The 11,962-nt window shown below is 37.1% G+C and overlaps 1 protein-coding gene across 2 annotated transcripts in view; it reads left to right on the top strand.

Annotated features, from left to right (window-relative positions):
• col22a1 (collagen, type XXII, alpha 1) overlaps positions 1–11,880 on the top strand; it is an 88,437-nt gene extending 76,557 nt beyond the window's left edge. For both annotated transcript variants that reach the window (XM_028461229.1, XM_028461231.1), the window contains 10 exons: positions 1,299–1,352; positions 1,429–1,482; positions 6,361–6,432; positions 6,526–6,561; positions 6,653–6,697; positions 7,689–7,868; positions 7,942–8,008; positions 8,093–8,275; positions 9,485–9,562; positions 9,645–11,880. In XM_028461229.1, coding sequence (XP_028317030.1) covers positions 1,299–1,352; positions 1,429–1,482; positions 6,361–6,432; positions 6,526–6,561; positions 6,653–6,697; positions 7,689–7,868; positions 7,942–8,008; positions 8,093–8,275; positions 9,485–9,562; positions 9,645–9,838 — 963 coding nt within the window. In that variant the 3' untranslated portion in view covers positions 9,839–11,880. The remainder of the gene's footprint in view (positions 1–1,298; positions 1,353–1,428; positions 1,483–6,360; positions 6,433–6,525; positions 6,562–6,652; positions 6,698–7,688; positions 7,869–7,941; positions 8,009–8,092; positions 8,276–9,484; positions 9,563–9,644) is intronic.
• Positions 11,881–11,962: the final 82 nt, after the last annotated feature.

Here is an 11,962-nt window from a genome sequence, read left to right on the forward strand (position 1 = left end):
ATTCTAAACAAGTTCAAACCAACTTTACTCCCCAACTCTCTGTTTCCATCTATAAATTGTAACATCCCAACAGTCAATCATAAACAGTCCTCTGGTCTTTTCCTAAAAATGACATGTAGTGTCTTCAGGGCCGGCTTTAGGTCATTGGTGCCATAGGCAAAAGTGGACTTTGACCCCCCATGAATAAATAGAAATAGTGTTTTTTTTTTGTTTTGTTTTTTTCAAGTCTTGTCACAGTGTGTACACATTATTATGTATTTTAAATATCAAGACAAAACAATGCATTTCTGCGACACAACAAGGTTGCCGCCTGTGTTGCCTGTCGGGAAGGCCGGCCCTGAGTGTCTTACACATCATAGTTAGTTGGCTCTGCATTCTGCATAGTGGCTATTTGTTCTTTGGTATTATCAGTTCTGCTGGGTTTTAATAATAATAATAATAATAATAATAATAATAATAATAATAATAATAATAATAATAATAATAATAATAATACATAAATCAGGGTTGGCGTCAATCATAATTGTTATCGCGTAGTTGATAATTCGTTGTAATCGTAAATTAAGTTCAGATAATTGCCTTTGCCATGGAAATTAACACTTCTATAGCTTACATTTGTTAACAGTCAAATTATGTGTATAAAAAGGACTCACATTTGGCTTTTGGTGCCGCAGGAAGTGCACTTGAAAGCATAGGGTCAGGGGTTCTAATCCTACACGGGGCATCTTTCTTATACGCCACAGTGGTTATAGGTTTTCTCTCAGTATGAAACCCCCCTCAGAACACAACAATCCCCCAAAAAACCAAGCATCTTTTCAACAGACAAGAAACACTGACTAAATGTTAACCATGGAAGACCTAAAAAGGCAAGACATTCACATTTGTACACCTTTACAATTTTATTGGAAAAAAAAAACTTTGAATTCACATTCATTTTTCACAGTGTAATCCATGTTTAGTATTCAGACACCAGTGTGAGGAACTGATTGTTTTTCCCTGATTAAAACAATCGACTTTAATAAAAGTCTGCTTTTCCAAGACTTTAATCAAGCGTCATCAACGCTTTAGATGTGCACATTAAAAATCTCTCAGTGCTCTCAGTCCTTTATTTGTCTGCCAAACTAACACACAACGAATAGCAATTTTTTATGGGACTGTGAGTTAAGCATACAAAGCAGCATTTCCATTTCTAACGTAACCAAAGGTTATAAACACTCCTTTCTTTCTCCTCAACCATGATAAATGATTAAGGCAGCAGTGATTTTAAAAGGTAAGCTTAAACCTTTCTCTTTCCACAGGGGTTAAAAGGACCTCCAGGCCCAGAAGGACTCCTAGGACCAAGAGGAGAACCGGTGCGTAGTTTGGATTAGTCAGCAGAGCTATTTTCTTGTCAGTATTTTTCCAATTTGTCATTGTGTTTTAACCCAGGGCAAGCAAGGTGCACCAGGACCTTCAGGAAAATCAGGTGTCCCTGGAACACCAGTGAGTTATCTGTTCCTATCACATACAGTACATGTAGCCCTGAACATCAGCTTGTATTTGTTTATTTATTGGCTGCTAAGTCCTGCACATATCAACCTACTCCTGGGTAATTATAATACTCAAAAACCTAGCTCTTGGAAAATAAATTCACAGACAGAATACACAGAATATGGCAACAAGTGTCAGTGTAGTGATAAACCACACTGATCCCTGAGTTTTAATACAGCAAATATAGAATTCTTATAATTCAAGGCTCGTTTTAGAAAGTTTAGATCTGTCGATGTTGCCTTAAGGCTCAGAGGACACATCAAAAGAGGTGATGTTGTGCTTGTGAGCAACGTCAGCGATAGCCTTCATCACACTTAGTCATCACACATGTGACATGAAACCTCATCTCATATACTGTACATCTGTCTAACTTAAAGACAAGCAATGTGAAATTAACATTAAATATGCAACATGACTTGTATATGAACTTAACATATATTTAATTTAAGAAAATGTGCTTCATATACCCATTTAGGAATTAGGGCTAGGCAATATATAGAGTTTCCTATTTGGGCAAAATATAGAAAATTACAACATTGCATATATATATATATATATATATATATATATATATATATATATATATTAGTAAGTATAGGGTGTGCAGAATCCATGTACTCTTCATTCTTTGGTTATTCCATTTTAACACCAAATCAAAATAACAAATAAATTGTGAGGTTATTTTGTTTTACTGACTAAAAATCAAAACAGAAATATACAAATATCAAAAACCAGATAAGCAGTGTTTTTATGTTTAAAGATATATATATATATATATATATGTATGTATTTCTGTTTGTGAGATATTTGGATATTTACGGGGAAATTAGAGCGAGAGCAGTCGTTTTCCACCCCAGCTCCTGGACCAGGTTTCCACACACAATAGGAGTGTTTAGGATTTATTTCAGCAGTTTTCTGGTCCTGCTCATGTTTTCATGCCGTCTGTGTATTTTTTAGCTTGTAAAAAGCTGCTCACATTTATGTTTTGTTTCGCGCTCAATTAGATGGATTAATGAGTGTATCCTAACTCAGACCTTCCCCATAACAAGCCACACTACAGAACTCACTCACACGTGCTGTCCCTTACAGGTGAAAAAGCCAAAGGTGGCACATATTGTGCAGCTGTTTGTTAATAAATGTGTCCGTGTGGCATTTTGCATCAGCAAATTTAACCCAGAATTGTCTTTCTGGTCACACTTTATTTGATAAAATGATCTAGATTTATATCATATATCACCATTTTGAGAAAATATATTGAGATATGAGTTTTGGTTCATATTGCCCAGCCCTAGTAGGAATGTTCACAGCATTTCAATGTCAACAAAGGTAGACCTATAGATTTTAATCACATAATTGTATTTCGTAAGTGGTTGACAAGTGGTTATTTTAGATTTCTTATACACCTGTTTTTAAATATAATGGATACTCCATCCAAATCCAAAACTTGACAGGTATGGTCATCACTACTACTTTGGTGATACTAAATGTGATTAAAAGTGCTTCAGAGGGGCCTTTAACCAGTGTTGAACAGAGTTCATGATTGATGGATGAAAGGTGACATTATTAGAAGAAAGAATATAAATCATATTTAGAACGTTTGGTGAATCTGAGGTTGGCATCACGTGTATTAGAATATTGGCGATCTCATGACACGCTATGTATAATTTAAGGCTGTAGGATAGTTTAGCATTAAAAACAAATGATGCTTGATGAGAGATGATATGAAGTGCAGTGTCAGAAAGGAGCTTGTGTTATCACAGGGTTCCCACGGATCCTTTAAAAGTATGAAAAGGCATTAAATTCATGAATCTAAAAATAAGGCCTTCATTGTCAATAAAATCAATTTTAAATCAATGTTTCAAAAGTCAAAAAATTTGAACATATAATATGTATGATTTTATGATAGTAAATTATCTCACATTTCAAAATAAATGGCAACATTCGTTTTTGAAAAAAATTAAAATTATCCTGTCCAACAGCTTATTGTTTTTTTTTTTTTTTTGGATTGTTGTTATTTTTGTAGTCATCTTGTGTGTGTGTGTTTTTTTTTTTTTTTTTTTCTGTGTGTGTATTGCCATAATGTGTGTTTTTGTGTGTTTACTTTGGGGGACGCCAGTTACACGTCTGCAATAAACACTAGAAGAAAAAAAAATGACCCGAACCCTATGAAATTGATGTGGCAATAAAAAAAAAGTCTTAAATTTAAAGTAACTGTATCATTCAGCAGAGGGAGCTGTTCATCACATATAGTAGAGAACAAAGGTTAGATGTGAAAACATGAATTATGGTGAAAGAAAACAGCAAAGGCCAACCAGAGGCTTGGTTTATGTCAACACGTTTTCTAACGGATTCATGTAAACTCATAAATTCATAATATCCATTTATTTCTAGTATAAAACAATATTTCCCGTACTGTTTGTATAAGCCAATTTTACAAAGTAGCTTTAACCCTAACCCTAGCACAAGTTTGGTGTTTGTCATCACACCTTCACATTGATAATATTAATAATACACCATTTTATTTGTATTGCATTTTACATTTAAACAAGAAGTGCTACAGAGCAGAGAATAATAATAAATGTGTTCATTGTGTTGGTTGTAAATATGAATGACGATATCCCCAGACCAGAGTTGGGGTCACTTATAATTGTAATCACATAATTCATAATTATTTACAATGATGGCGTAATTATGACGTAAATCTGTTGCTGTCGTAATCGTAATTAAATTGTAATTGAGTTCAGATAATTGACTTGGTAATTGTACATTGTAAACATGAATTACCATAACTCAAAAAAAAAAATTGAGGCACTCAATTGCCTTGATTTTTTATATTTTTTTTATGTTTAATAACTTAAATTTTCCAGAAGTTAAAAGATTTGATGGCTAGTTGTACTTCTTGATAACAGTTCAATTAAAGTGCTATAAGAATGAAGTTTATTTTTAAATAATCCCTATTTCAAACAACAGAAATAACTGGACTTTATCATTCTTAGCATGTAATTACTTAATTATATGAAAATGTACTTAAGTTGTGTTTTTAAGTTACGCTTACTTATAAACAAATGTAATTCCATTTACTCATAAAATATTAGTTAAAGTAACTAAGAAATGAAGAACATGCTACGCCAACTTGACATAATTAACTTATTAGAACCTTTTCTAGAGCTTTGAATATAAACTACTGAATCTATTTAATTACTGTGAACGTTTGAGTTTACAGTGTAATTGTCCATGAAATTTGAATAATGTAACGCTAAACTGGGGAACCATGTTACAGTTCTAAGTTCTACACATATGTAGTTAATTATTAAAATGTGTTTCATTATAAGCTTTCTCACATTTACCATTTAAAAAACATATAAATCTAGGGGTATACTGACATAATAAAGGCTCAGATGTCCACAATAAAAATATTAAATGAAAACCCATATTTTCATTGATTAGGAAGCCTCACAAGGGAATCAATAGTGTATTTTACAAATTATTCATGACCTGTTATCATAAGAGATGCTAACAGAAAGCTAACACAAGAGGAAGGTTCACTTATTTATTAATGACTCAGTAATTGTGATTAATTGTAATTTCATTTTAGTAATTGAGAACGTAACTGTAATTGACTTTCTGAGGATGAAAATTAATTGTAATTGAATTGTAATTGGAAAAAATGCTGGTCACTGTAATCATAATTGAATTGTAATTGAACATAGGTAATTGTTAATGTAATTGTAACTGAAAAATGTAATTGACCCCAACTCTGCCCCAGGGGTTTAGGAAATGTAGTTGATCCAGCAAAACAAACACATACTAATATTAATGTGAGTAAATGGTGAACAATGAGCAGAGCTTTTAGGATTCAGCTACAGCTACAGGTTATAGCTACAGCTACAGCTACAGGTTATAGCTACAGCTACAGGTTACAGGTTACACGTACAGCTACAGATACAGGTTATAGCTACAGGTACAGCTACAGGTACAGGTTATAGCTACAGGTTACAGCTAAAGGTACAGCTACAGGTTACAGCTACAAGTACAGCTACAGCTACAAGTACAGCTACAGGTACAGGTACAGCTACAGCTACAGGTTACAGGTACAGGTACAGGTACAGGTTACAGCTAAAGGTACAGCTACAGGTTACAGCTACAAGTACAGCTACAGCTACAGGTTACAGGTACAGGTACAGGTACAGGTACAGGTTACAGCTACAGGTACAGGTTACAGGTACAGGTACAGGTACAGCTACAGGTTACAGCTACAAGTACAGCTACAGGTACAGCTACAGCTACAGGTTACAGCTACAGGTTACAGCTACAGCTACAGTTATAGTTACAGGTTACAGCTACAGGTTACAGCTACAGGTTACAGCTACAGGTTATAGCTACAGGTACAGGTACAGGTACAGCTACAGGTTACAGGTACAGGTACAGGTACAGGTTACAGGTACAGTTACAGGTTACAGCTACAGGTTACAGCTACAGGTTACAGCTACAGGTTATAGCTACAGGTACAGGTACAGGTACAGCTACAGGTTACAGGTACAGGTACAGGTACAGTTACAGGTACAGCTACAGGTTACAGCTACAGGTTATAGCTACAGGCTACAGGTACAGGTACAGGTACAGGTACAGGTACAGGTACAGGTACAGGTTACAGGTACAGCTACAGGTTACAGGTACAGGTACAGGTACAGGTACAGGTTACAGGTTACAGCTACAGGTTAAAGGTTACAGCTACAGGTACAGCTACAGGTACAGGTACAGGTACAGTAGTCTGCACAGACACGTGAGTGCCATGTGACCGAGGCTTGTTTTTTCCCTGCTGTTACACAGGGGCTCAGGGGAGATAAAGGGGAAGCTGGCAACCCGGGATTACCAGGATTTAGTGGTGCTAAAGGCCCAACGGTGAGTGCTTAATGGTTTTGATGTTGGTGTGTCAAAAACATCTAACATAACACAACATTTCTGGTTATTGTAACTGTTTTGTGTATTTTTCAGGGTCCACCTGGTCCTATTGGCCCTGAGGGAAAGCAGGTAAAGAGCTTTTTTTTTCCTAAGTCACAATAAAAACTATTTGTAAGGCGTGGTGGGGTCAGATACAGTTGTTGTTGTTGGTTCTTCACAGGGAATGCCTGGTAGGGGTGGGGATCGAGGCCACAAAGGTGACAAGGTAAGGAACAGCTAAAACATTTAGCTAAATCATAACTAGATAAGAGAACCTTGAAAACAATGATGATTGACAGCAGGGGTCACCACCCTTTCTGAAACTGGGAGCTACTTACAGGAAGTACTGTATATAATCCAAAACACTAACAGTTAGAAACGCACTTCTACAATACTGCATTTTCACAGTTTCATTTTAATTAGAGGGTAAGATAATAAGGAAGACTAACAATAGCCTAAAAAAGTAGGAAATAATTCATTATATAATAAATAATTTATTCAGTAAATTTACTTTGATCTCCTGACATGTTTCAACTGTCAACTGCCAGTCTTCTTCATAGGCATCTGCTGATTGCTTTGATGTTTCCTTAACTTCCACATAATAATTCCAGCAAGTTCTTTCTGAATAATATGTTAAGGTTTCATTTATTCAGACTACTGTTTTTCACATCAACGCGATCACCAGATGCCTCTGAAGAAGACTGGCAGCTGACAGTCGAAACATGTCAGGAGATCAAAGTAAATCTCCTGAAAAACTGTTGTCTGAACAAACGAAACCTTAACATATTAAAGGTAGGAAATGTATATTATATATAATTATATATAAACATACCAGTGACCATACACCAAACCTGCAACATTAAAAAACATTTGTCACAATATTCAGTGGAAATAAACATTTAAAGATGGTACATTTAATACTAAAACATAATCATCAGTAAATATTTAACTTTACTAACTACATACTCATATGTATTTATCTTTGTGAGTTTCAATCCTGGAAAGTAAATCAGATTTCAGATGGAGCTCATTGGCGACTAGAGCTCCTGAGGGCCCCTCACATGGTCCATGCCCGTGGGTACTGTGTTGGTGACCCCTGATTTACATCATTAGAATGGAAAAACATGGTCAATCACTGCTTGAAATGGTAATAGTTTTAATGTAATAGCTGATGTATGTATTGCTTTATTGTTAAAAAGTGTTATGAATCACTACAGGGAGACTCAGGTGTAAAAGGAGACAAAGGACAATCCGGAGAGCCAGGTATGCCTGGGAACCCAGGGCCTCCAGGCAGAAAGGGCCACACAGGAATGATGGGCATGTCAGGAACGCCAGGAGAGGTCGGCGCTCCAGGGCCACAAGGACCTTCAGGAAACCCTGGTGTTCCAGGACCCAGGGTGAGTTCACATACATTAGCAGCTCATAACTCACAGACAGGAACTGAAACCTGAGCCAACTCTGGTTCTTTAGGGAGAGTCGGTGTCACTGGAGCAGATGAGACGGCTCATTCAAGAAGAGCTGGCTAAACAATTAGATTGTGAGTCGACAATTTCTTAAGCACTGTATCTTTCCTTTGGTTTTGTTGGTTGAAAATTACGTTTTCTTCTTTTTGCTCTTTCAGCCAAAATGGCTTATCTCATGGCTCAAATCCAGCCGGCTCCCGTCAAGAGTATGGCAGGACGCCCAGGACCTCCAGGGTCTCCTGGAAAGGATGGCAGCCCTGGACGACCAGGCCCTCCTGGAGAGTCTGGAATGCCAGGACAGAATGGAGGAGAAGGACCCATGGGACCCATGGGCCCTAAGGGTAAGACAAAGATGACTGAGGATTAGAGGTTAGATCAGGCCCAAAAAATCCAGAAAACCCCTTTATCACCTTAAAAATGATACCACAACAACATAGAAGTGTTTTTGTGTTTATTAAAAAAATAATATATTTGTAATAAAGATAAAAAATAAAAATAAATAAAAATCTTGAAGCCCATCCCGATTCTAATGCTTGACGTCTCGGCTCGACCCGGGCCTAAAATCTAACCTCTACTGAGGATATGTGTAGCTGGGTTTCCAGTTGAACGTGTTTCCATTGAACGTTGTTTTGGGCAGGCATCTCGTGACTTCCGTGAGATCTCATCCCGCGAGACTTTGCTGCAGAAAGATGAACACTCAGAACCTCCTTATGACACTGTATTCCTTTGTTGTTTCACGTCTAATGTGGCACTAATAATTTTAAAGTGCTTAGAAATGTCTTGGGCTCCTGTTCTGTTTACATGTACCGCGTCATGTTTACTCGGAGAGATGCGGTCATGTGACCATGTACATCACGTCACTCTGTGACGTGTATTTGCGAAAAAAAACGTTTTTCCATAGCACTTTTGCCATACATTACACGATTGAAACATCTGAAATTCCTACCCATAAAAGCACAATACATTTTTATCAAAATTTGAGTGTTTTTTTGAAGTTCAGGTGTTTAGATTTTGCGCATTTCCGAGGGTAATAGAAACTCAGCTAGCGTGTCCTTTGGAATTAATTTCTCCCATATATTGTCCGACTTCTACAAATCTTTGAGGCAGCTGTCAACTTTTAAATAATAATATGTGCGTGGGATATATGGCGCTAAATTAGCTTAGCTCTCCTCACCAAGGTCTGTCCAAGACAAACAAATCTGCAAATGAACTGCTGAAAACTTCGCAGAACTACTTATTTCATCACACAATCATAAATGTAATAATTTGTAGTTTTATAGGAGGCTGTGTGAAATAGTTACCAGTGCCATTTATAACCAGTCTGCATAATTCCTGTGACATAGCACCAGTTTAATCCCAGTGAGTATTGCCTCCCCGGCAGCTACTAATTATACAATCCTGTATCATCATCTTGTTGAGTCCACAAGAGTATTTCTGCAGAGAATCTACCATCACTTTTTCTACTTTTTTGCAATGTATACAACGTGTAAACAAGTGCAACAAAGCAAAAACAACGAAAAACAAAGGCCCTCTCTCAAACTTCTTCACAGGTGAGAAAGGAACAAGGGGTGAAAAAGGAGAACCTGGTATCGGTGACAGAGGAGAGCAAGGTCCCTCCGGTCCCATAGGTGACAACTGCTCTTTTATCCTGATTTCATCAGAAAGGTTTTGGTTCAGACTGAGTTTTGAAGCGTCCTCTGTGCTTTCCAGGTCCTGCAGGTATGCCTGGCTATGGAAAAGATGGAAGCCCCGGACAAGCCGGAGCTCAGGGAGAGGCAGGAAACCCTGGACCTCATGGTCAGCCTGGACCTCCTGGTCCTCCTGGCCAATGTGATCCCTCCCAGTGTGCCTACTATGCCAGCCTGGCGCAAAGACCCCACACCAAAAATGTAAAGGGGACTTAAAAGGAGAAGAGCTGGAATTGCAGCTGTATTTATGAACTTGGTTGTGTCAGTATGAATCAAGAACTTTTTTTTATTTCCATGGTGAGCTCTTCTTGAAAGGCTAAAGCAGCAGGTGCTGCTGGTCTTTGGCTGGTTTTTGTACCATGAGATGGGGGTGAATGAGGACAAGACAATGTAGTAAGTTTAGTTTTCTTTCTTCAGATACATAATGGGGGTACAAAGGACAGCTAAACTGTGTTTAAGTATGGATGTTGATAAGTGAGGATGGTGCCTCCGACCTCCTGATATTGCATATTTAAACATTTGATCACAAAGTTTCACTCGAAAGGCCTTATACTGCCTGCCTTAATATAGGTGTTAGGATTATGTAACAGCACAAACTGTAAAATGTCAGTCAATGCTTCCGTTTTTTTTCATTTTCATTTGAAGGAAGCCCATACAAGGCAGATCATAAAATGAGACAGTGAATCATGCTGAACAGTCACATACAGTACCCTGTTTTTTCTTTATTCAATAGGCTTTTTACCATTTCAGTTGAAGCATGACCTTGAACTTCTATTGAAAGGTTAGACAGCTACAATATCAGAATCTCTTGTTATTACTTTAACTTAGTGTGTAACTGAACATTTTCAACCTTATAAACACACAGACTCATAACTTTATAACAGATTCAGGTGCCAGTTCATATTTTTAAATCACACTTTGGACACACTAGTTACTGTAGATGTAATAATGTATGTGATTGTGTCATCAGCTCTGGTAACATGGCCCATGTTATTACATATAACATGTTTTCATTTTTATTTGATTACATTTAGTCGATCTGATTGAAACTACAATTGGTTTAGAGGTGCTTGTCAATAGCTGGGTTTCCATTACAGATTTTTCCAAAATAAAAGCGATATTTCTAAATGTCGACAAAGTATAATTGCGCTTTGAACGTGTTTCGGGCTGCAGTCTCGTAACTCCCGCGAGTCTTCGTTGCAGGATCACGGAAGCTCAAAACCTCCTTATAACACTACGTATTCCTTTGTTGTTTCACGTCTAATGTGGAAGTAATCATTTTAAAGTATAATGCTAAGAAATGTCCCAGTCTCCTCTTCTGTTTACACATACCGTGTCCTGTTTACTCGGAGAGAGGTGGTCATGTGACCAGGTAGGTCACGTTCTGTGACGTGTATTTGCAGAAAAAGTGTTTCCATGGCGCTTTTGCGACACATTTCAATATTGAAACATCTAAAATTCCTCCTCATGAAAGTGTAAACAGTTTTTAGCAATATTTGAGTGTTTTTTCAAAATTCAGGGGTTTCCATTATGAGTTTTTATTGCTCTATTTAGATGTTGCGCATTCCCAAAAACAGTAACTACATGATGTTTAATAATTTTCTGTATTTTTCTTCAGAAATTTTAAAAACTTTGTGCGTTTGTTTGGATTCACCATTTATTTATGTCATCCACTCTGACAACTCATGATGAGAAGAAGGTTTATAAAGATATGCCTACAGTAAGTGTCATGTATTCAAAGCCCTACCCACAGGATTCTTTTAGAACATTCACCTCCATCTGAAATTTCACGTTGAATGAAGATGATTGAATATCACTCTTTGAGGAAGTTGTGTAATTGCCACTCACCTTTGAGAAACACCCTGCAGTGTCACTTTCCGTGTGTGTCAGCCTTTTGCAGAGCTATTTAAGTGGCTGTGCTCTTCTTCACCTTTTCAAACACTAAATATTGGAAAGCTGCCATCTGGTAACTGGAGACCAAACTTATTGTAGTCAATACTTGAGAGATGCTTTACCTAAAATCCCTCAGACTAATTATGTTCCTCCAAATACTCATAACCAATTAGGTAGCTTCTGTAAAAGGTCTTCTATTCATCTTCACAGCTAAAAGACCAAGAAACACGTCAAAGCATATTGCAGCAGGAGCAAATTAGACAAGACACAACATGTCTTTCTGTTTTACCATAGGGACCTACACCTAACTTAAAATCTCAGGTTAAACTGCTCCACCTTGTAAGCATTTTTCTGTAAAAAAAAAAATAATAATTATTTCAGTATGGCGTTTAAAGCTGCAGTATGTAAGATTCTTTGGGGTCATTTGGTCAAAAATCCATATTCATG

This window comes from Gouania willdenowi, chromosome 11 (genome assembly GCF_900634775.1).
Source record: "Gouania willdenowi chromosome 11, fGouWil2.1, whole genome shotgun sequence".
Lineage (NCBI taxonomy): Eukaryota > Metazoa > Chordata > Actinopteri > Blenniiformes > Gobiesocidae > Gouania > Gouania willdenowi.